The sequence below is a fragment of the Lissotriton helveticus genome, chromosome 7, assembly GCF_964261635.1.
Source record: "Lissotriton helveticus chromosome 7, aLisHel1.1, whole genome shotgun sequence".
Taxonomy (NCBI): domain Eukaryota; kingdom Metazoa; phylum Chordata; class Amphibia; order Caudata; family Salamandridae; genus Lissotriton; species Lissotriton helveticus.
In genome coordinates this window covers 815,547,596-815,571,642 of record NC_136068.1, presented here as the reverse complement: position 1 = coordinate 815,571,642, position 24,047 = coordinate 815,547,596, and the positions used below count along the sequence as shown (strand labels likewise).

The 24,047-nt window shown below is 46.3% G+C and overlaps 1 protein-coding gene across 1 annotated transcript in view; it reads left to right on the top strand.

The window, feature by feature from the left end:
- The first annotated feature begins 261 nt into the window (after positions 1-261).
- Positions 262-24,047, top strand: part of SEC24A (SEC24 homolog A, COPII component) — a 619,052-nt gene continuing 595,266 nt past the window's right edge. The window contains exon 1 of the mRNA XM_078653273.1: positions 262-1,262. Within this exon, the coding sequence (XP_078509399.1) occupies positions 1,196-1,262 (67 nt within the window). The 5' untranslated portion in view covers positions 262-1,195. The remainder of the gene's footprint in view (positions 1,263-24,047) is intronic.

Sequence of the window (24,047 nt, the reverse complement as noted above, 5' to 3'; positions counted from 1 at the left end):
CTACAAATAGGTCGCGGGTTTTACAAACCTTCGTCACCCTGAAAATTGCTTTGTTCTTTCACTTTAACAACTTTCTGAGGTGCCTCACCCTCATACGCAAGCCAAAACGTTGACACGCGTAGCACGGGTGTAGGCTAGGCTGGAAGACTCACTCTGGTAAGCGAAACTCGGGGCGCCTAGGCTCGACCGACGTATCGGTTTTGAAAGCATTCGGTTTCTATGGCAATCGTACCACTCCCAGGGCATCCTGACTCACGAGATGACACTGCCTGCTGCTATTCACCAGAGTGCCGCTGAAGCGCTGCTCTGCTCGGCTGTGGATGCCAGACGTGCCACGGGCACTCCGCACTTCTGTATTCAGCCCTTCTGACTAGTACGTAGTCACATAGATCTCGCGGTGTAGTTCTCGGAATCCGAGCTGTAGGACCGGGCTTCAATTAAAACATGGGGAGGAGCAAACTGTCACCGAAGGGGGGAAAAGATTTAAGGGCGCGTGCTCGTTGATATGACAGCCTCTTAAACAGTGTTCGCATCGTAGTGGGCGTAGCCCAAATTAGTTTTAGTTGGGCTGTGAAGAATCGTTTATGTCATTGCGGGATACAGCCTGTCAATATCTCAATGCAGGGGTTATGGTTGTGTAAGAAACACTAAAGTAAGACATTTAGTAAAATAAAAGTGTTCGGCTTTGTGACTTAAAAATTAATTTCTAACCATTGAAAGCTACTTTATAATGCCCTTCGTTGGTTTTTGCAAACTATTAATATCACAATATCTATAAATTGTAAATGTTGACGCATTGGAACTAAATGTGACGAAAAAGTAATACAGTACTCCTTTTGATTGTGTATAATTAGAGCCTTTTAAAGATGTCCGCCAGATTGTTTTATTGATGACAACATAGTGGATCGTTGTTTATGCCTAGTAGGCTCGTCGTGGAGTCCTTCTTCTATGTTCGTGTTCCTGTGGGTCGTGTTTCCAGTCCGACTGGGGAGAGAAGCGCACAGGAAATGCCACGTGTACCTTGTGCGCATGTGCGGAGGGCAGGCCTGCGCCTGGCTGCTGCCGCTGGGGGCTGAGCCTTGGACTTTCCCGTCAGTGCACTGGAACAGGATCAGGCCGAGGCAGGAGTCTGACAATGTCCAGGAGCTAAGGCAGCGGGGCCGCTCACTGCTGCCTCCTATCACCCCGAGTCAACATGTCCAACGCAGAGAGGAGCGGCTACACCAGCCAGAACGGGGGCGCTGGACCGGCCTACAGTAACGGTGAGTGTTCAGGGAGTGGCCGGATAGTACTGGCTGTTAAGGAAGAATCTAAGGGTATCGAGGGCAGGCCAGGGAAAGGGATGTGGGAGTTTGGTGAAGGCTGGCGTTGGCCTTGTGTGCTCTGAGCCCGGGAGTTTGGGCAGGGCGAGGCACTTAAAGACACCTGCGGGGGAAGTGAGGTTGGGAAACCAGGGTGCTGAAAAAGAGGTTATTAACGACGTGGGTCCTGGTGTTCGGTTGGGACCTGAAACGGTGGCTTGATCAGAAATCGATGTCTTTTTAGAGTATCACCTTGGTGGGTGAAGATGATATGGGGTGTTTACGAGGGTTTAATACAAACACTGGGTTAATGTATGGGTTCATACTTCAAAAAGACAGGACTCTGATTTGTTCGCGAGGATAGGGCATTAGGTGACTGATTTAAGGACTGAACATTAGTCGGCATAGGAAACCCAGGTTAACATGTCACTAGGGAGGACGGAGTTGTGAAAGATAGGGGGTGGTATAATATAGAGATGTGGACAAGGCCAGGTATGTGGACGGATGGGTCTTAGTGCTGAGTGACGATGGCACGTGATAGGTATTGTTACTCAGGTAGGACTCACGAATGACTCAGAAAAGTTTTAGGAATATTGCCTGAGTAGTCAATGGTATGTCTTTTGTGCCTTATTATGGTGTAGTGGAAGTTGGGTCACTAATTATATGTTGAGGAGTGTCTCTATAAACAGATATGATATGGGTGGGAGCTCTTAGGGAGTGGTAGGTGGGCTCTGTGTTAGAATCGTTTGGCTAGCGTCGATTGTTTTGTAGGGGGTGGGTCGGATCAATGCAAGCTCTTTAATCATATTTTGGAGATAGATGAGTAGATAGCACCTACCCACTAAGGTATCCCTGAACCCTAGGCAATAGAGCTGTGTGCCGTTACACAGTGTTATAGAAAAAGTAGACCTTGTTACGTGGAATCCTTTCCTCTCAACAGCTGTCTCTAACGTAGTTCCCGTAGAGCAGTAGCTGTTCCTGATTTCCAATATATAAATATATTTACTGAAGGATGACTGTGATGTGGTTAATCTGAAAGCCTGTAACTGAACCTTCTTTCGTTGGGACGTCCCTCTTGTAAAAGGATCAGTCATTAGTACTGAGTTGATGTGATTTTGGTTTTCAGTGCGTCATTGTACTGGCCTTTTAAATGACGTTTTTCTGCCATTAATAAGGTCACTTAGCACTGGAGGATGTATTTTGCATATCTGTTGAGTTACTCGCGCTTCTTTTTGGAAGGTTGCAATTTCTCTACTGTTGAGTATTTATTATCACGTGTAGTGTTCAAGGTAGAATGTGTATGAACATTTATTATGCACCAATTCCCTTTTCCCTTCCTCTTCTCTTTTCCCTTTTATAACCACGCCAGAAAGTCTAAGAGATTTAAAATTGACCTGTTACATAATTTTCTCATATTGTTTATAACATTGATTTGTAATTTTCATGCCGAAGTGGTGTACATCCTTCTGCCAGTTTATGCAGTTGCTATGAATGAACCTAACGTAAATGGCAGTGCATGTGCTAGATGGTGTGTAAGCACAGCATTGGTGGACGTGGTTGGCGGTGTGATGTAGCTGTTTGTAGGACCATGCATAACAGACCATTGGATGTAAGTGGACTGCAGAGCATGAATGTCCCATATCGTGACCATAACACAGCTCATGCACGATTCCCTTATAGTCTGGCAATTTTTAGACCTACTTTCAAGGCTTTGAGGGGGCCGGGTCCTGCCTGTGCCCAGCACCGTCAGTTCTTAAAAGCAGGTGCTGAGACGGGTCCCTTTCGGTCTCTCCATTGTTTCCCTCTCCGTCAGGGTGAAAGTAAAACCTCAATTCTGCATCGGTACCACTGCTCAGAGTTTTTGATGTAACTTCAAAGATAAGTCTTAGTTCTTTCACAGTCTAATCATTTCAGAACTGAAGCATTTTCAATATTATATACAGCACAGCCATAGTTGCTGCTTATTTCGCTTATGCAACTAACAACCATTGATGGAGCCAATAGACCTGGCTTGTATGTATAATGTTGCTTGTTTCCGGTCCAGGGAGGACTTGGCTTGGCAGTTCGGACTGGACTGTTCCCATGAGGCACAGGGTCAAGACTGATATGCACATGGCCAGGTCTAAACTGGGGTGGGATGGTGAGCATGAATATAACCCAGATCTATTGACTGGGGGAGCATGTTTTGATTTGTTCTGCCTTCCGTCGATCAATTGTGTGTCTTTTGCTTTCTCGCCCTTAATGTTACTTGTGTCTCATATATCTGGATGCAATGACAGAAACAGCAAAATACCAGTTGGGCAGCACTCTATGTTAAGCACAGATTTTTAGCTTGTTGGTTTTTAAGGCATTCCCTTAATTACATCAGCCACGCTCCTTTGAGAGACCCCCTGCCCCCTGCTTCCCCCAGTATTTTAATCCCATTTTAAGCTCTACCTACTGTTACACTGTCAGTCCTTTGTGAACCTCTTTGGCCAATTCATCTGTTGCACTATTTTAGCTCTTGGTCGTCCTGTTTTATGGTGCTCTGATGAGGAAATAGAAGAGTTGCTATGGCCGCTCTCAATGTGCTCGTTACACAAGGTCTATTGCTATTGTAGAGAGACGAAATTAAGTACGTATAACGTAACCCTGGAAATTCCTAGAAATGCGTTGGAGGTCACTTAAGGTAATTTAGCACTGAAAGTTAAGTGATCCTCATACATTAACTGGTCAGCTTATGCTGGAAAAACCTGCTGGCTGTTTTAACATGAAGAGGAGTGAGGCTTGGGATAATTATGTCCCAAGATTAATTGACTGTAATGTATGTGATTGGCTTCTGTTTTGGTGCAGAAACTAATTTGGAATTGTGGTGTTAGTGGCAAATTTTGAGATCAGTACCTCCATGATACGAAGGCGAATGATCAATTAATTGTGATGTTATTGTACATAGCTCTTCGTGCTTTGTACCACTATGCCCATTCTGACATTGACTCTGCCACTTCCTTATTTTTTACCTGTTATTTTCGTAGTTCGCTTCCCTCTACAGTCATGGTGTTCACCATACTCTTTGAATTGGTTCTAATCTGTGAATTCCAGCTCTTTGGGCCACTCTTTTATTTACCATACAGCCACTATCCTTCTTTTTCAAACTATCCAGTTCCCAAAGTCAGTGTCTTTACTTTTTGAATGAGCAATTTGGGTGCTTTAGTTGCCATATTGTCTTAGTGCCAGACAAACAGAGAAGTAAAGTGGCCATACAGGTTATATGTAAGTATGAATTATGGTTTATAGCTGAGCCTTTACACTTAATGGCTGTATCTTCCGTAGCTAGTGTGCTTGAATTAAACTTGCGTGTTTTGATGAGTATCCAGATACGTGGATAAATGGGGCGTCTCAATGGGGACAGTTGTGATTCAGGATAACGGTATGCCTTCCTACAATTGGGGGTGATTGTACTGTTTATTTTTGCCCAAGGTAAGGTTCGTATTAAGTGAGTAATTAAGGTTAGCAATAATATTCTGCAAAGCCTTGACCCTATACTTTATTATTTTTGTTTTGTATAATGAATATGCAACTATAAATAGTCATAAGTCAGTGGTTCCCAACCTTATGACTCCTGAGGACTCCCGCTGAGTCCCTACTGGAAGCCGGGGACCCCCCAAATAAAAAATACACAAACAAGTACACACCAGACAAATACTTTAATTACTAAAGATTTTAATATTATATATTGGAAAAAATATGCAAAAACCGGAAAAGAATTTATGGAAGGTTGGTGCTGCATCTCGGCTACTAACTTTTCAATACTTGGTTTTATTTCATGGTACGAGGCTCCTGCTGCTACCAGGACCCAAAGCATCTCTCTCCAGCAAGTACATTAATCACCAGAGTTATCTTGACACCTTTATTGTTGCCTGAAAACTGCTGGTTATGCAAGCAACTTTGCAGTGTTTTTAAAACTGCTGCCTACGGACCCCCTGGGAACGTGTCGTGGACCCCTGGTGGCCCGCAGACCACAGTTTGGAACCTGCTGGCATAGAATATAAAGAAAACAAACACACCAGCACCATAAAGATATTTATATAGGACTCTATCAGTTGTACTAATCAACCCATGCAAAGCTATCATAAAATTGTCCATATATTGTTAGAGTTGTCATACTGACTTAGCACAAAATCAAGCAGCAAAGCAGTGCAGCAGTAATCCTAATGAGAAGTAGGTTGTAACAATTTGAGTACGCGTAAAGGAACGGAACGTGAGCAGCTTTGCAGTTCAAGATATCCTGCCTCTAGCACACCGTCACACATTTTCTAAATCCGGGATGGTTATTTAATCATCCATACATGTATATGACGCACAGTCACAAATACATTATGCCAAACCATCAACACTCCCCAGCATAATAATGCATCTTGAATAAGAAGAGTAAATGCTTTCTTGAGGTAATTTCAAATATAAGAAAGGGCATATAGGCAACACTTCTTGATGAGGGAGCAGTCACATGCCATGCTGTTATTTGCCACTTCAAAAAAATGCATAACGGGAACCAAGTAATACGTGATACGATAAGATGACCAATCATCTGCTCTCATAAACGCAAGGGCAAAATCCCAAACTTGTATTCTGATAGTGAGAAACATCTGTTTAACTGTAGACACTCAAAAAGAGAAGATCGGAATAACATGACTACTTATAAGATTATAAATACCCAATCATTAGCTCACCTGTACTTGTATTGGAATTCCTGAACACTTATGATGAGAAAAAGCCACCATATTCAACACGCGAGCCGATCACTGCTTAGTTATGTTAACACCATCAACACTCCCAAGCATAGTGCAAAATTGATAATTAAAACGATGGCCATGTTGAAGTGGTTAAAACGGAAAAAAAGTGGTATTGGAAACACACATCCAAAATGCCTAGCTAGCGGTTGTATATGTGACCCCCCCCACCAAAGCAGTCAAATGTTCTTTCCCGTTTCTTAGTATATATTTTTTTCTTCTTATTTTCATTTTTCGAGCATATGCACAAACCAATCAAGGCAATACAGTCACCTACATACCTCATGTCATTATCTACATAGAGCGATTAATAGTATACAATATCACATTAATTTACTTCATACAACTCTTAAGGCACACAGTTATACCGTAGATAGGAAATAGTGCACAATAAACATCGCAAGACAGTGACAATACAAAGGCGTATTTTAGTATTCTTGAACACCTAAGAAATAATGAGGGGCAATTGAGCAGTGTTAAAGTGAAATACTCCACTATTAGCTTCTATATACAAAGTCCAAAATTCATGGCTATTATTAAAATAAATAAACACATGCCAATAGGACATGTCTTCCTAAGTAACACTGCCTCTACATGTTGCATCGTTAACCACCACTCCCATGTAGTATCCTTGGAGTCCAGTAGGCTGTTTCTATATTGACACAATGCAAAACTGTAATTAAAAAAAGATTATTAAATAAATGTATTCAAACAACAATCAGGCATGCATAGTGCAATGCTCCACATCTCAACTGTATAACGCCCTAGCCATGTCTTTTACGTTTCAATATTGCATTACACTGAATTAAATGTTACAGATTTAACATTCTAAAACATCTAATCAAAATAAATGAAAGGTGTGACATCCTATAAGAGAAACAAAAATCAGTAATGTTCCCTATATAGAAACTGACGTTTTTTTCTAACTGATACATAGTCAAAATACATCAGTCAAGTCCCCAGGGGGTATGAAATTCAATAAAATGATCTACTTGTCCATGGGAGAGGGTGCTCCACAAATCTACTAGCCCTGAAAAAAAAATATTTGCCCTTTTGATGACACGTAGTGCAGTGACCAATTATGGCAGCAATCTCATTATATGAACGCTCTGATATTGGCCTTTCTTATTATGCCAGGGCTCATAGTATAGTAGGGTTTGAATTCTATCAATTTCCTTATTTTGCCACCTTTCCACAGATATACATGCTTGGGCTGGAGGCAGAGTTAAGCAATAGTTCCAGTGTTGGAATGCCCTTTTGAGTCTGTGCAGACCTACTAAATTACATCTTTTAGTTTTTTTTCCAGCTCTTCTATAATCTTTTCTTACTGAGAATGTTGGAAATTCACCCATGACAGTGGCTGAAGTAAAACATCTTATAGGGTTCGGGAAAAGTGGCTGTAGGGAAAGTGAACTTGTAAACTCTCAGTTGATTTTTATATGAGCACATCTACTCCTACATATTTGCTCGTGCTAAAAAGCATTACACACACATTTTCTAGGGGGTACAATTTCCTGGCCTGCTTCTGTAAATTCTTTTGAATTCAAGAAAACCGTAAATCTGCACTAATGCAAGGATATATACCAGTGGGTGCTATTTCGTGACTTTCTTTTAAGAATTGGGCCCCTAAATAGTTCTTGAGTTAAACAAAACATTTTCGTCTCTATTAAAACATTCTTTCTCCCTCTCTCCATCCATCCACTGGCTTCCTCTCTTGTCACAAGGAGCATATCTGGGCACAAAATAGTTTTGTTAATTGCCAGGGACTACTGTGATAGTATGTGCTTTTTGAGACCAAAAAATACTATGGTTTTTTGCCAATGTTAGTTATAATAGTGAGGGCTTGGAAGCACCCATGAAGTTGTACAAAAAACCTCTCTAAACAGTACGTGCACTGACCAAACCAAAAGGCTGACCATCAATATCAAACATATTGGCTTTGCCAATGCTTGTTTATTTTCATGTTTCCCATTATCTTGTTGAAACTAGTCGTACCAATGTTCCATTCTTGGCTATTATGTGTTTAGCCACCATAAAACCTAATGTCACCCAGAGGCGGTCCTTGCTATTTAAATCCGTAGCCTCCCATATATTCAAAAGGCACCATTTTGCTGATCTCGTCATGTCTGCACCACACACATTCATGGCACAAGATGTCACCATCTCCCAGTAATCTTAGAGCGTCAGACAATCCCACAAAATAGTGCACCTTAATGTCCACTCCCCTTGGGGCACATCTTCGACTCCGCCTTGCCCATCTTAACAAGTGACATGCAGGCAAAATATATTCTATGTAAGACCTTGCGTTGTATTAGTGTAAAATGGGCATGTATGACCACCTCCTTAGGGTATACCATTACCGCTTGCCATTCGTCATCCTCCAAATGTCCCACATTCTCCTCCCACCTTTTTTGAAGACATGACAGAAGGTCAGGGGAGATATTTAAGATTTTTCGATCAGTTAAGGAGATCACCTTCTCCATATAGTCATCAAGTAATCTGTCTTCCAATGGGAAGGACTCAGCAAGCTCCTCTCCCCTCGGTAGTGCCCTCCTTAGTGCATGACTGGTCTGGAGTTGGCGGTATGTCTGTGTGTTCTAGTTGATAATCTCTCTATAAATCCGCAAAGGCCATCACTCCCTCTCCGCACCCTAGCTAGCTCTCTCCCCATCTCCCCACTTATTGAAGCCCTGTTGGCACGGTGTCCCACTGCGGGATCGCTGGAGTGATCTTACCCTGCCACCCAAATGCCGCAAGTGTGGTATGCCATATTTGTATCGTAACTGAGGTCGGGGTGGTAATGATTTGTAACCACGCCTACCATAAAGTGCTCTGAGGTAACCTCTTGGTTACCTGTTACGTCGGTCTATTCTATATGCGGGCTCATCATGGGGTAAGTGAACCTAATAAGTGACTGCTGTGAGCTGGGCTGCCAAGTAGTATTTTTGAAGGGGCCCAGAGTGCTATTCTGCCATCATACCAACTTCTGGTCCGGAACCACAGCCAAGCTACAGAAAAGACTCCAGCGCATCCAGAACGCCTCCGCCCGACTCATCCTGGATGTCCCCCGACGCAGCCACATCTCCAGCCACCTGAGGAACCTGCACTGGCTCCCCGTCGACAAGAGGATCACGTTCCGGCTCCTCACCCACGCACACAAGTCTCTCCACGACCTGGGCCCCAAGTACCTCAACGACCGCCTGACCTTCTACACGCCCACCCGCCAGCTACGGTCCACCAGCCTCGCCCTCGCAGCCGTACCACGCATCCGAAGAGCCACCGCCGGAGGAAGATCCTTCTCTTACCTGGCTGCCAAGACTTGGAACTCCCTCCCCATCCACCTTCGGCTGACCCAGGACCATCTCGCCTTCAGGAAACAACTCAAGACCTGGCTGTTCGAGCAGTAGCATACCCCTCCCCCCAAGCGCCTTGAGACCCTCCCGGGTGAGTAGTGCGCTATACAAATGGCATGATTGATTGATTGATTTGGGAGGGATATTCTGGGGACACCTCCGCCCCAGGGAAGTGTACACTCCAAGACATCCACTGCAGGAAAGTATGAAGGCGATTCTACATATGAAGTGTTGTGCAGAATATTAAAAAAAAAGTGGGGCAGGGCCGTCATTTTAAAGAGTGGTGCTTTACCCAACAGTGACATCGGCAGGGCCCTTCAGTCTTGGACAACACTACGCAGATGTGCAAGTGGGGTCTCAAGATTACGTTTATGAAAGATGTCAGGGTCTCTGGTAATGTAAATCCCCCCCCTTGTGACCACCCTTGCTGTGCAATCTCTAGGGAGGCGTGGGGTGTTTCCATGGAGTACATAAATTAGTGACTTTCCCAGTTGATGGTGTATCCCGTATATTTACGACACAGCTTAAATATATGTAGTATTCTATGCAGTGTGGTGCTCAGATCGGCTATTTAGAACAGGATGTCATCAGCATAGAGGGAGATTCTGTCCTCCCACTCCTCGATCCATTTTAGTCCCCTAATTAGCGGGTCACCCCATATCCAAACTGCCAGCGGTTCAAACACTAAGGAAAAAATCAACGGGGAGAGCGGGCATCACTGCTACATACCTCCACCCAGTGGGAAAATTGTTGATATGCTCCCATTCACCGTCCCTAGGGCCAGCTGGTCAGCATATCAAAGCAGGATCCAGGCCAAGAATCGTGGACCGGATCCCTGTCTTTCTAGCACTGCATCATTAAAGGACCTCTCCACTACCCCCTCCAACCCTGCAAGGTGATTTATATCACCCTAATCGGGGTGTTGGTGTGCCAATGTGACTATATAATCTAAACAGGATAAACTACCATTTGCTCCCCAGTAAAAAAGGTATATTGACAGGCAGTAGGGTCGAGGGTGGAGAGTGTCTTTTCAGATATTGCAGGACCACTCCTCCTTTAATTTTGTCTTTCAGGCCATTTACATTCCAGGATAGTACTTTAAAGCTGGGGGTCGGTAACATAGCAGCCATCAGACCATGTCAATGGGCACACCCTGCTGGAATAAGGACCATTTGTCATTCTCCTGGTTCCAGAGTAAGAGGGGGGCGGGGTTCACTGGCACACAAACCAAAGCGATATGGAAGCTCCTCAAGTGCTTAGTGCGCTGGATCCACGGGGAAAGCTCGTAATGTCATGACTACCTTTGATTTGAGGTCGGGGAAAGAGAATAGGTCCTAAGAGGTGTGACGCCGCGGCCAGGGCGACTGACTCGGGAATCTGGGGATCACGGTTCGATCCCCGGCACCGGGGGCAGATTAGCCCAGCACCATGTGACTCTGGGCAATAGCTTGCTTAATCTTCCCGACGGCCCCCAGCGCCTAGAGACCCTAACGGGTGATTGTGCGCTTTACAAATGTGGATATTATTATTATATTATTAATGAACACTGCTTCTGCAAGGAAATGTCATTGCTACTACTAACACATGTACTATTAACAAATAACACAAGCCCACGTTGCAACCCTGCCTCCCTGCATGACAGACTAATAACTGCCCACCCCCAACTGTGCAGAACGCCTTTTATTCCAACACATGCAACTTATTGCAAGGGAGACATGGAGCCATTCTACAGCCACTCCACGGTTCCCCTTAAAATAGCAAGCATTTTTTGTTACAGTTTAGTTGTTACTCAGTCTTACAGCAGTTTTTGGTGATTATACTAGATGATCCCCACTTTCAGTGAGGTAGGGAGTATGTTCAGCCTGCTGCACATCAGGATGAGCACATGTAGCTGTGCAAAGAACTAGCTGATGCTTCCCTCGACAAGCCGATGGCCCCTGCCCCTTATATCAGGATCCTTAGGGTGCCCCAGTTGTTGGCAATCGTCAACATTAGAGTGCGCAGCAAGATTACGTTGCAGTCTGTGAGCTCTCTGCCGCTTTCTCGTCTTGCTCCGTTTCTGTGATCTCTTGTCTCGGACTATCCACCAGCCTTCAATCCAGTTCCAGACTTTCTCTGGATTGTCAAAGAACCAAGTCTTATCATCCGCCACCACCCGCAGTTTGCAAGGTATAGCACAGCATATTTTAGTTTATGTTCCCGCAAAACATTTTTGACTTCCAGAAAGAAATGCTGCAGCTTCTGTACACCCAGGGTAAAATCCAGAAAAAAGGCAATGGTATTGTTTTCCCACTTGAGTGGCGGCCCGCTCTGCATTATCTGCAGGATGCCATCATGGTCTCAGTAGTTGGAAAATATGGGCTACATTCAATGTTCCCTCTAATTTTTTCCCTCTGTGTGCGGCAGTGTAAGGTCTCTGTGCTCTGCAACTAAGACTATGTGCTCCATGAACCATACCGTGCGTGGGCTGCAGCGCCAAATATCAATCCAAACATTTGCTTAAAAAAATGAAAAGACGGTGCATTTCCACACATGCAGAGCCACATGAATGGTCTTAAAGCAGGTTTTCAATTTAGATACACATGCTATGACATGAATTGGTTTCACAGGCAAGTACACTTCGGGTTCAGAAAAGCACAGGACTCCAATGGTGGTACCGTAATACAATTTTACTAAACATCCTCAACTGGAGCACTGTTCATAGGGTGAGGAAATGTTAGGAGCCTATAGAAGATCACATATATACACAATTACATTACATATTTACAATTTGATGTGCAAGCTACGGAGTAATGTCTGGATAGCCTGTCAGGGATAGTGTGTGAAATGTGTGACATACAGGAAAACATGGAGTGCGGAAGAGGGCCGTTCACACAAGTCAAGTGCCATCACTGTTAATAGGAGCATGACTGCGGGGCAGATTGTGAGCCTTTTTTGAAAGTATTTATGCTAATCGCTGCACCAGTTATGCATGTACAAGGTGCTGCACACGAATACTTTTGCAAAGGCACAAATCAGCCCTGCCGCTGCGTACTATTAATAAAAGAAATGCAGAGTCTCAAACACGACGTGTGCTTTCAGAATCCTGAGTTTTTAAACAACCAAAAGGCTGAGGACCTTTTTCTTGTTGAATTTTTATGGTGCCTAAGAGTACTCTAATATGACCCTTGTGTGTCGCCGCGGCTAGGGCGACTGACTCTGGAATCTGGGGATCACGGCTCGATCCCCGGCACCGGCGGCAGATTAGCCCAGCACCATGTGATTCTGGGCTATAGCTTGCTTAATCTTCCCGACTGCCCCCAGCGCCTAGAGACCCTAACGGGTGATTGTGCGTTTTACACATGTGGATTATTATTATTATATGTTTTATTATTGTTGTATAAGATGTTTGTAGTATACTTTTATGGTTTTTATTAACCAAATAAAGTGAATATGACTGACGGAGAATCCGAAGTTTGCGCTTCTCTAGACAAAAAAACTCTAAAAACATACAGTCTGCTAGCAAGAATGATATGGTATTCCTACACCTTGTAATCCCCATTGTTTTATTTAACATTTCCTGTACACTGATTTACACACGTATAAGCCTTCATCTCTGCTTATCATATGCGGGATGCAAAGTGCTCTGACATCCTATACGGGTATTAGAAGCTCTATAAAATGAAATATATATGTTAGAGTGTCTGTGGAGAGATGAGGGGCACTCTTGGAGAGTGGCAGTGGGAGAACTTGTGGAAAAGAGAGCTATGAGAGGAGGGCACCAAAAAAAGAGAATGTTGCACCGGGTGCCACCCACTAAAGCTGGTCATGTGCAGCTTTGTCAACCGCTCAAAGTTAATTTTTGTGAAAAGATGGAATCTTCTTGCTGTAGACTGCAGTGTTTATCTTCATTTGGCAACTTAAACCATTTTCAGATGCTGCAAGAAACAGTGCTTAATTTGTACAACAATAAGTGCCGGGGCTCAAAGCTTAGCTCAGAAGATGTGCATTGGTTTCTGTCTGTGGCCCTGGATGAAAGTTTGTTGAGGAAAATATGTAACTGTCCCGATAAATTAGTGCTGCTGGGCGTGGGATAACTGGATTCACTTGAATCACTAACAGTGGAGCAGAAATACACTCAAATTCAGAGCTTCCCTCGAATTTTAGCGCCTCTCGTCCACCTGCGGGCGTGCCACTGGTAAATAAAACTTTTCAACTTCAACTTGAGAAACCACCACTAGGAGGGAAGATGTTTAAGCGCATACTGTGACTTTACAGTGTCACTGCTGGTGCTGTAGTCAGTTGTGCCATTGAACGTCACTTACGTGTGCAGCCAGACCAACATTTTAAAGTTATTTAGCAGCTGAGTGAGCTCTCTGAGCTGCAGCCCGACTCGCTACTCAGCGCTTTCTGTCAAAAAGCAAAGGCTAGACCCGTGGTACTCGAAGTACGACCCACGGGCTGGCTTTTATTGGCAGTCCGCGGCCAGAGGTGTGGCATGATGATCTCTCATCCCACGGCTTCCCAAGAAGGAGTGCTTTACAGCTTGCCTATGTCACTAACTCTGATAAACTTCTGTGGTGTGTATTAACTCAGTACCTGAAGCGGCATATGAAAGCCTGTATTAATTAACTGCTGAGACCACACCACTGCTGCCTGTCTGTCTTGCGGCATGTAGTTCCTTCAGTGATCATCAGTAGACTACGTGATTTTTCCAGGATGGCACCTTACCGATTGCTGTTATCCAGCAAAAGGCGCCACTCCCATGCCACTGACCGAGACCTTTCCTTTTGGTATTTTATTCCGGCATGATTACGGATGCTGTCGAAGTATCTTGAGCGCCAGCATGATGATCACCACTAATACTGTACGTACAGTGCTTTTCTGTCTTCTACACCCAAAGGCAGACTGGAGACACTAGCCCCTATTAAGTCGGTCGGCTCCACACTGGGACTATTCAAGGTAGGATTACAAGTCATTAAAGAACAATACCAGCTATAAACATTGTTTATGTCCACATAAAGCCAGTATTACATAACTGTTTCCTTTATTTTATGTTTCCTTTATTTTATGTTATCAGTCAGGGATCAAATGCAGCTCTAAAGCACGTTTAAAGTGCTTTCTTCATTATACCTTGTGTTTGTAGTATGTTTTAATGAGGGAGAATATACTGGCTTTTTGTGTTAATTTTTTTTCTCATTTTCTACTGGCTGGTACAAGTAAAATGCGAGTTTCTGGTTGCTCAAATGGGCGTTATTCATGATATTTATATGTTAGCCTGGTCTTCATTGCTTGATTTGCTCACAAAAAGTGTCACTAATAGTTGCAGAATGTCACTCATAAGTAGAGTGAAAAAATTAAAATGTCACACATAAGCAATCTGAAACCATGGCAGCTATGTGCAATTAACATGAATACTAACTTAAAGGTTCAAAATCAGTCCCGCAGCTGCGCACAGTTAAGAAAAGCACACGTCTTTTCATAACCGTGCCCAGCTGCGGGGCTGATTGTGGGCCATTAAGTTAGTATTCATGTTAATTGCAGTGCACCCGGGCGCTGCAATTAACATGAATACTAACTCAAAGGGTCACAATCAGCCCCATAGCTGTGCACAATTAAGAACAAAAAAATAGTCTCAAACACAGCGTGTGCTAAAGCACATGTCGTGTTTGAGACTCTGCTTTTCTTTTCATAACAGTGCACAGCTGCTGGTCTGATTGTTGGCCATTAAGTTAGTATTCATGTTAATTGCAGCGGACAGCAAGCGCTGCAAATAACATGAATACTAACTCAAAGGGTCACAATCAACCCGCTGCTGTGCACAATTAAGAAAAGAAAAGCAGAGATTCAAACACGACGTGTGCTTGCTGGGCTGATTGTTGGCCTTAAGTTAGTATTCATGTTAATTCCAGCATCCGTGTGCACTGCAATTAACATGAATACGGTTGTGCATGCTAAATAAAGCACGCGGAAGCTCCCACCCCAAGACCTCCGACAGGCAGGAGAGCACCCCCCTCCAGAAGTGGTCCAGGGATAGACACTGCCAAACAGTATGTACAAACGTGCCCTCCTCCCTACCACATCGCAGACACTCCGGGAAAGCAATCAGACCTGCCCTCCACAATCGAACCTGGGTATAGTAGGCCCTGTGTAGGTATTTAAATTGAATGAGGCAGAGACGCATCGCTATAGCCACCCCTTTGAGGCAGCCAATGCCTCCCTCCAATCCTCCTCCTGCAGTGTGCCTACGTCCTCCTCCCAAGCCCCTCAAAGCCCCTGGAGTGTAGGGGAACAATGAGTGACCAGGGTTTGGTAGATCCAGGAGATCTTCTTTGTCTCCAGATCCCCCATGAAAACCTCCGCTTTCAACGGGCTAAATTTGGGGTGAAATTCCAGGCCCTCTAGACTAGGGGACAGTGCATTGCGGAATTGGAGGTAGCGATAAAACTGGGACCGGGGCATACGGAATTAATCCTGCAAATCTGAAAAGGACTTGAGTGTCGTGTCCCTCGTAACATCACCCAGGGTTGAAATACCTATTGCATCCCAGCCCCGGAAGCCTTGCAGGGCCGCTGGGTCGGGCAGGCGCCCATTATACCATAGAGGAGTTTCTCTAGTCCAGGTATTCCACCATCCCATGCGCCGTAGTGCCTGCCTCCAAATTTGGAACACTACCCGTGTGGCTGATGGCAACGCGCCCCGCATCGGTGCTGAGTAAAGAATTGTATGTAGCTTGTGGGGCCCCATAAGTCGGCGTTCCAACGCATATGCCGGATCTCCCCTGTCCCCATACCACCACTCATTAACCACTTGGATGCTAAGGCACTTTCAGATTCTTCATTGAATTTCCATTGAAATCAATGGAAACTCCATGACGAGCTGAGCTCGTCATGAGCGTCCAAGGGGTTAAGGACCAATAAATGTGAGGCCTGGTAATACGAAAGCATGTCCGAGGCCGCGAGTCCTCCACAGTAGGTGGATAGAAAGCATGTGCGCAGCGCTACACGCACTGCTCCCTCCCCCCCCTCCCACAGGAACTGCTTGAGCACAGAATTCACCAGCCGGAACCATCTGGGTGAGATCGGGTACGGGTGATTCTGTAGCTGGTATAGCAGCAGAGGAACGCGCTACCATCTTAAATATTGCTGATTTACTGTACAATGTCAAAGGCATACGCCCCAGGTTTTAATATCTGCACGGACTCGCTCCCATATTGGTGCCAGGTTCTGCTGCCAGGAGATGGCCGGCATGTTTGAAAGGAACACACCCAAGTATTTTAGGCCCCTCACTGCCACCTGAATCGATCGTGAATGCTCACGTGCCCACTCTCACCCTGTCCCCCAGAACCACAACGTGGACTTGCAGGGGTTCATATAGAGCCTCGACGTTTCCACAAAGATCTGCATGATCCGCAGAAGCAGCGGCCCCGTTCTGTCCAAAGCCGTAAGGAAAAAGAGGATATAGTACGCGTAGAGTTCAACCCTGTCAGACAGACCCGAGGCCCACTCAAAGCCCCTGATCTGCGCATCAATGCGCACCCACGCCGCCAGTGGCTCCATGGCCAGAGCGAATAAATACGGTGATGGGGGAATCCCTGCCGGGTGCCCCGTTTGATAGAGAAGCTGGAAGAGACCGATCCCGCCACCCGGACCCACGCCGTCAGATCTGTATATAGGAGCATTAAGTACGACATGAAGCGTGGGCTACAGTTAAGTCTGTGTAGTAGAGCGAACAAATACACCCAACTTAGGGAATCGAACGCCCTGTCCATGTCAGCCAACAGGAGTGCCGCCGGCTCCCCGTCTGTTGGTTAGCCACCATTGCCACATGCGCCCGACTGACATTATGTCTGGTCGCCCTCTGGGGCATAAACCCGGCCTGATCCGGGTGTACAAGTGTTGAAATGTGAGGTAGGAGGCAGTTAGCCAACGCTTTAACCAGGATTTTGGCTTCCACATTCAAAAGACAAATGGGGCGATAGGATGCGTGTTGCTCCGGAGGCCGGCCGGGCTTATGAAACACCACCACCTCCGCATGCCTCCAGTCCAGGGGGGAACCGGTCCTCCTTCCTAGCCTCTTCCAAGACCGCTCGATAGTAAGGAGCCAGCTGTAAATTGTATTGTTTGAATAACTCGCTTGGGCACCCATTGGATCCAGGAGCCTTCCCGGAGTTGAGCTTGCCCAGGGCTGTGCCTAGTTCTTCGTCCGACACCGCTTTGGGCGGCAGGTCTGCTATGAATTTGTGTATAGTAGGCTCCGGTAAACACTCCCAAGGGGCGTAGAGATCCGCATAATATGTAGCGAAACTCTCTGCTATGGTGATAGGGTCCGTAATCCTAGCCCCAGCCTCGTCCAACACCCCCGGTAGGGTCTGTGAGTGAAAGGTGCCCTGACAAAGACGATGTAGCATCTTGCTAGATTAGTCCCCCATTGACATATCCTGCTGCGCGTTGACAGCCAAACTTGTCTGGCCCCGTCCACCGGGAGAGCAGCATTAGACTGTTGAGCTAGAAGCAGTTGTCACACGACCTGCCACTCTCCTGTGTCCCGGCTCTGGCGCTCAAGTGCCTCTACATCCGTCTGTGCCCACTCCAACTCCTATTTGCGCTTCCTACAGGCTGCCACGCACCAGGCTACACCTACACCCTGCAGAGTGGGCTTCAAGGCCTCCCATAATATCCCGGCACTAGAGACAGCCCCTCATTAATAGTTAAATATTGCGCGATCGCCTCGCTCATATGCTTACCGTATTCGTCGTTTTGCAGATGCCACACCGAGAGGCACCAACAAAATGATTGTCGCTCCCTGTACTTAAGTAGCTCAACGTACACCGGGGAGTGATGCGAGAGACCACGGGGGAGAATCTCAGCCGACGTCCCCCTACTAGCTATCACTCGGGGAACAATAATATAGACGATTCTGGAGAAGGACTTGTGAACCGCCGATAGATATGTGTTCTCCCGTCTATCCGCATGTACTCGCCGCCACGCATCCACCCAGTCAAGGCCCACCACCATAGAGTGCAGTTTCGTGGGCTGGCCCCAGCCTGGGCCGCCCCCAGCCCTGCTCTTGTCCTTGACCACATCCATAACATCATTCAAGTCCCCGCCCACCACAGATGTCACATCGGGCATTTCAGCCCATATGGTAAGTAGCCTCTCTACCAGTGTCCACTGTAGGGAGGGGGGGTGCATAAACGCAACCCAGTACCAGGGGGTCCTCCCCAATCGTGCCTCGGATGAACAGATAGTGCCCCTGCGTGTCAGCCCACTGTTTTGCATGTACGTACGGGACCCTGCGGTGCACCAGGATTGCCACGCCCCTCGTAAACCCGGCATGAAAGAACTGCTGAAATCCATATCGCTGCAAGCACAGGGCCTTCGTACCCACAAGATGAGTTTCCTGCAGCAAGAGGATATCCGCTCTAGCCCTCTTTGCCTGGTGCAGTACAGCCCGCGTTTAATTTTGTCCAGTACCCCACGCACGTTCCAGCTGAAAATGCGGAGAGAACCCGGGGACACCTGACCTCTATCAGGCCTACTAGCCATAATGGAGCGAGCATTGCCATATAATGGATGGAAGGCTGTGGCAGTGCGAGTGAGCAGTGCCGTGGACCCCTCGTGGAAGTTTGACTCGTACCCTGAAACAAACCCCCCCCCCCCAAAACAAACCCCCACCCCATACCTCAAGAACACTGACGTATCTGTCGCGGCTGGGTTGGCTCCCAGTCCCCAACAGGGGGACGAGGGACGCCCCGACCCATAGATCCCAAACTTACCGCCCATGCCTTCCGGGCATACCCCCAACCGGTACCAAACAGGTGGGGACCCAGCCCACATTGAGACTCCCCCAATGAATATAGATCAAATCATCCACCAGTTCAGCTAGAAAAATACCACAGCACCCTCAGGATATCTGAAGTCAAGGTTCCAATGTCTGTTGCCCAGGAGCAGGCCCCCCCCCCCCCCACCCCCGGTTAGGAGGCTCCACATGGAGTGCCGCCGAGATCGAGATAGTCTATCTCCCCTCTGCTGTTGTCCTCGGGGTCCCATCGGCGCAACCTCGCTCGATCAAGAATCCGACTCCCGCCCAGGCGGCGTGTGCACCCTTACTCGAACCTTTTCATACGTCAATTTGAATACCTCCTCCGGAGTATCAAAGAAGTGGGTGCGGAATGGTACACCACCCGCAGGCGAGCCGGTAACAAGAGGGCGCTGTTGCTGTACCATCCGCGTGTAGTCCGGAAAAATCAGGATACGGGTATTGTCATATAACAGAGGTTCTTTGGCCCGGGCCTGCTTCAGTATGGCATCGCAGTCAAGGTCATTTAGGAGCTTTGCTATCATGGGCCGTGGGTGGGCCCCGACCGGGGGCTTCTGAATGAGCGCTCTATGAGCCCGCTCCACAACAAAGCACCTGGACATGGCCTCCGGAGGGAGCCAGCTTTCTAGCCATTGCGCAAGGAAGCGTTCCATGTTGCCATTTTCGCATCCCTCTGGAAATCCAACAAAGTGCAGGTTATTCCGCCAGACCCGTCCCTCCGCATCCTCAACTCGGAGCGCCAGGCCCTTCTGTATGTTCTCCATGCTTGCCACCTTTTGCTTCAGAACTGCGACATCGCCTTCTACTCCTGAAATGCGGGTCTCCCCCTCCGTGATGCGGGACACTGCATTCCGCAAGTCCTGCCGCAACAGCATGACGTCCGAGCCCACCTCCCCGATTTTGGCACCCAGCATATCCCTGGATTGAGTAATCGCCGCCAGCAGGGCCGCGTTGTCCGGTATGGCCTCCTGTTGGCCCCCAGTTGCCCCAGCCGCCACTCCGGAGTCAGTTAATTTGTTAATAGGCCCTTGTGCGGTCGAGCCACGCTGCCCTTGTCATCGCAGCCCTCTGAGATCTCCCCGCACATCTGAGCAAAGCCAGGCTGGGCACCAACGTGATCACTCCCTCTACGCGGGCACACACAGACCGATCTGGATCCCACTCGGGCGAGGAGTCGCCCCCAGGCCGAGGGCCAGCAAACCTTCCTAGAAGTCCATGGCCGCCCCCCTTGCCCCCCCTACAAGATGAATGCGGTCCGACCCACCACCGATGTGATCAAGCCCTTAGACAATAGTGGGGACCCCCTTCAAACTCATTTCAAGCTGCGTAGGGCAGTCGCTATCACCTTCTTCAGGGCCTTGCGGTCTGACCGTACATCGATGTGGGTGTCCGTGGTGGTGGTGGTGGGGGGGTGGGGGGGGGGGGGAGTTCCGGTTAGGCTGAGAAATGAAAGGAAACTGGAGATCCTGCACTCACCCCCGCGGCCCGAAGGTGCCGCCGAGCTCCCACTGCGTAGCACATATACGGAGGGGAAGAGCCGTTGCAACAGGCCGTCCGCACCCCCACGCGATAGGCCTTCCCACCACAGAGGTGTCCGCCGCCTGTGATTGTCTCAGTGTCCCGGGTGTTTAGTAGTGGGTCACCGCGCCCTCCTCTTTGCAGCCCTCCTCACCTTTGCAGCCCGATCCGGCTTTGTCTCCCCGTCCAGCCCCCCACTGGCTGCTACCGGGCCGCGCCAATTGATCCAAGAGGCCGCCGACGACGTCCCTCCATGTCACCAAGGGGCCCCAGGCTGATCACTGCCTCCGCGGGTGATGCAGCGCGGCCACCAGCTGCCGCCGAAAGCGTCCTCTGGAGGGGGGCGGGGTGCCAATCCCGGCTGGTGAGGGGAGAGTATGATTTCAGCTCTCTAGAGGCCTTCCCCCCGATAGTGCTGCCGATCCCCCGGCGTCGCCTTGAGCCAGAAAAGAATACTTTTAAACTTTTCTAGTGTGCGAAGAGATTGGAATAGACTTGGTGAATACCCCTGAACATGCCGGTTGATGGATCAGCATGCAGAAACTCACAGGGCATTTCTAAATCTGGATCTAGCATCTGTATCTGCCTTTTTGTAGCCCCTGTAAGTAGATTTGTGGAAAGGTGGTCATATTTCAGCCTTGCTAGAATCCAAACCGTGATATAATATGAGCAATCAGGAAGGCTGCCCAAATGAGCCGCCTCACTGCATGGTACTAAAAGAGACGAGTGCATTTTTGTATAGGAAAAGTGAATTTTAGAAGCATTGCTCTCTTTGGTCAAGTAGAAAAATAAAATTCCACACCCCTGAAATTACAATGAAAATCAATTAATGTTCTGTTTTTCCCTGAAATCAGACACCACAAAATGGACTGCTGTTCATTCCTTCATACTTCATTTAGCGCTATTCATGCCCTACTTCCTCTCTGTAATACTATGTTGTGTCCTGTATACAGCAAATACCTCTGGACCTAGGTCTCTATCCCCTTTTCATCTTTGGTTGTATTTTGATTTCAGTGCTGGTTGTATTGCTCCGTTTCCTTCAGTCTTGTATTTATTTTTATTTTTTGCCAATTGTTATAGTATTTTGATTATATCGGTAAAATAAGGTATAAAAAGGAGAAATGAGGTAGGAATGGCGCCAGATAATGCATATAATTTCCAGAGGAGCCTTCTACTGCACAGTGCAGTGTGTTAAGTAGGGTTTATTTGGATACATTTTATATATGCTGTGTGCAGTTTCTCCAGATGCTGTCACATTAATATTTGACTATAACATATGTCTTGCTTGTTAAGCATGTGTTATATATTGTAGGCAAAAAAAGACATCTAGACGCCCTTTGAGTTGTAATTTGCATGTTGCACAATTATATATATAATTAATGTGAACTATGGAACATTATTCACTGATTTAACATCTGTACCATGAATTATGGGGTAGGAAACAGATTCTTTTGTAATAAACGTAGCTACACATGATTGAAATATTTAGTAACACAGATTGTTTACTGAGCAAATTCTTAAAGTGGTTTCTGTATACAAGACATTATTCAGTGAGCAGGATGTACCTCCATGATATCAGAATCTGGTATGTTAGCCTGCAGCAACTCTAGTTTTCAGAAGGGATGCAAGCAGTGTTTTACTTTTGTATTCAAACACGGTCTACGTTCAGATTTTAAAAACTGTTTTAGTGACTCTTAAAGGCTCATTGTTGTGTAATCTTCATTAAGCCCCTTAATGTTGTAAAGTAGGAAATAAAAAATAAAAATGTCTACTCTTCTCTGTACTTTCTGTATGATTGCCCAGGTAGGTAATACACCCACTAAGGAGATCCCAGCCCATCCTGAAGGCCACAGATTCAAATCCTTATCCAGTGGACTAGCATTGCGTTCTCATGAAATCCATAATCCATGCTCAATATGTGCTTCGGACAATAACCAATGCATCTCAAAGCATAATCAGAGGTAGTGGCTGAAAAAGCTTTGTTAAAGAGAAGTTATGCACAATTATTTACATAAAATCAGGTGCTTAAAAAAAATAAAAAGTTCCCTAAAGGGGAAAAAAAGGAGTGGGTTTATGATTGAGATTTAGAATCCAAACGCCACTAATCAGAGACTGTGGTCTATGCAAACATTTCTCTTACCCCAAAGTACTTTTTTCTTTTTTTTTTTTTGCTTCACCGAAACGTGTGAAAAGCAGGGCGGGTGAGCGACATCCAGGTGAGTCTGTACTGAAGCCAGATTTTGCCATCCTGATACTACCTAGTATTTGTGGCTGACTTGACCCCAGGGATCTAGGGCTTTCTAAGGCTACAGTGTCCTAATAAAATCTTCGTTTCCCCAGCAAACCTATGTGTAATATGTTCTGGAAACACTGGTCTGCATAGACCTGATCATGTCCTGAAGCCATATCTACTTCCTGCTGGCCAATATTGTCTGTGCTGTGTCCCAAACTTCCTGGCATTCAAAAGATCTTCTTTTGTCTTGTAAACTTTCCTTTTCCCTCGGGCTGTCCATGTAAGTCCCCGCCAATTTACACTGCAAAACTGCTAAGAGCTGTGTTTTATGGGGTCTTTGTGTCTAATTGCCACTGTACTGCTTATTTTGTCAATTCTATCCAACTAAATGATCAAATACTACGGATGAACCAGCATGTCTGAAATTAGATCAGATTTTTCACTTACTCTGGTTTCAGTCAAGAAGACTAGATCTAGATTGTTAGTAGTTACCTCTGCTCTCTCCAGGTTATGTTGCATTGTAGATCTGCAGTTTTGCAGCAGGTGCTTGAGAATGACCCGATAGTGTTATATAGATAGTCATTGCTGTATTGGCATCCAACAAGTTTTTATGATTTGCTTCTTTGCCAAACGGTAACACTGTAAGAGCTCCATTCCAAGAAGCTTTATTGGACGTATAAAGTCATAAAAGCACAGCCATACATTTGGATCCGTTCACATAGTATCCATATACAAATCATACATGCTCTCGTCAAATTCAATACATACCCCCCTGGTTGGAGGAAACATAAAATCCTAAAATCTATATACAAGACAAACATTTTGTTAAAAATTAATATGCTAAAAACTTTGTAGATACGCTACAATACATGCTACCGTTATTACCAGTTAATTCAAAGGGAGCAGATGATTACATGCAAAATGCAATTCAGCCTGATAAATATGCTAGTGCACAGGTACCTCGTCATGGGGCCTTGCTCTTATCGCCCACACCCACCCCAAATATTTAGCCATTGCTATAGCAATCGCTTCAGTAGTGTCACTTCTTAGGATTCTTTCAGCCTAATGCGCCCTT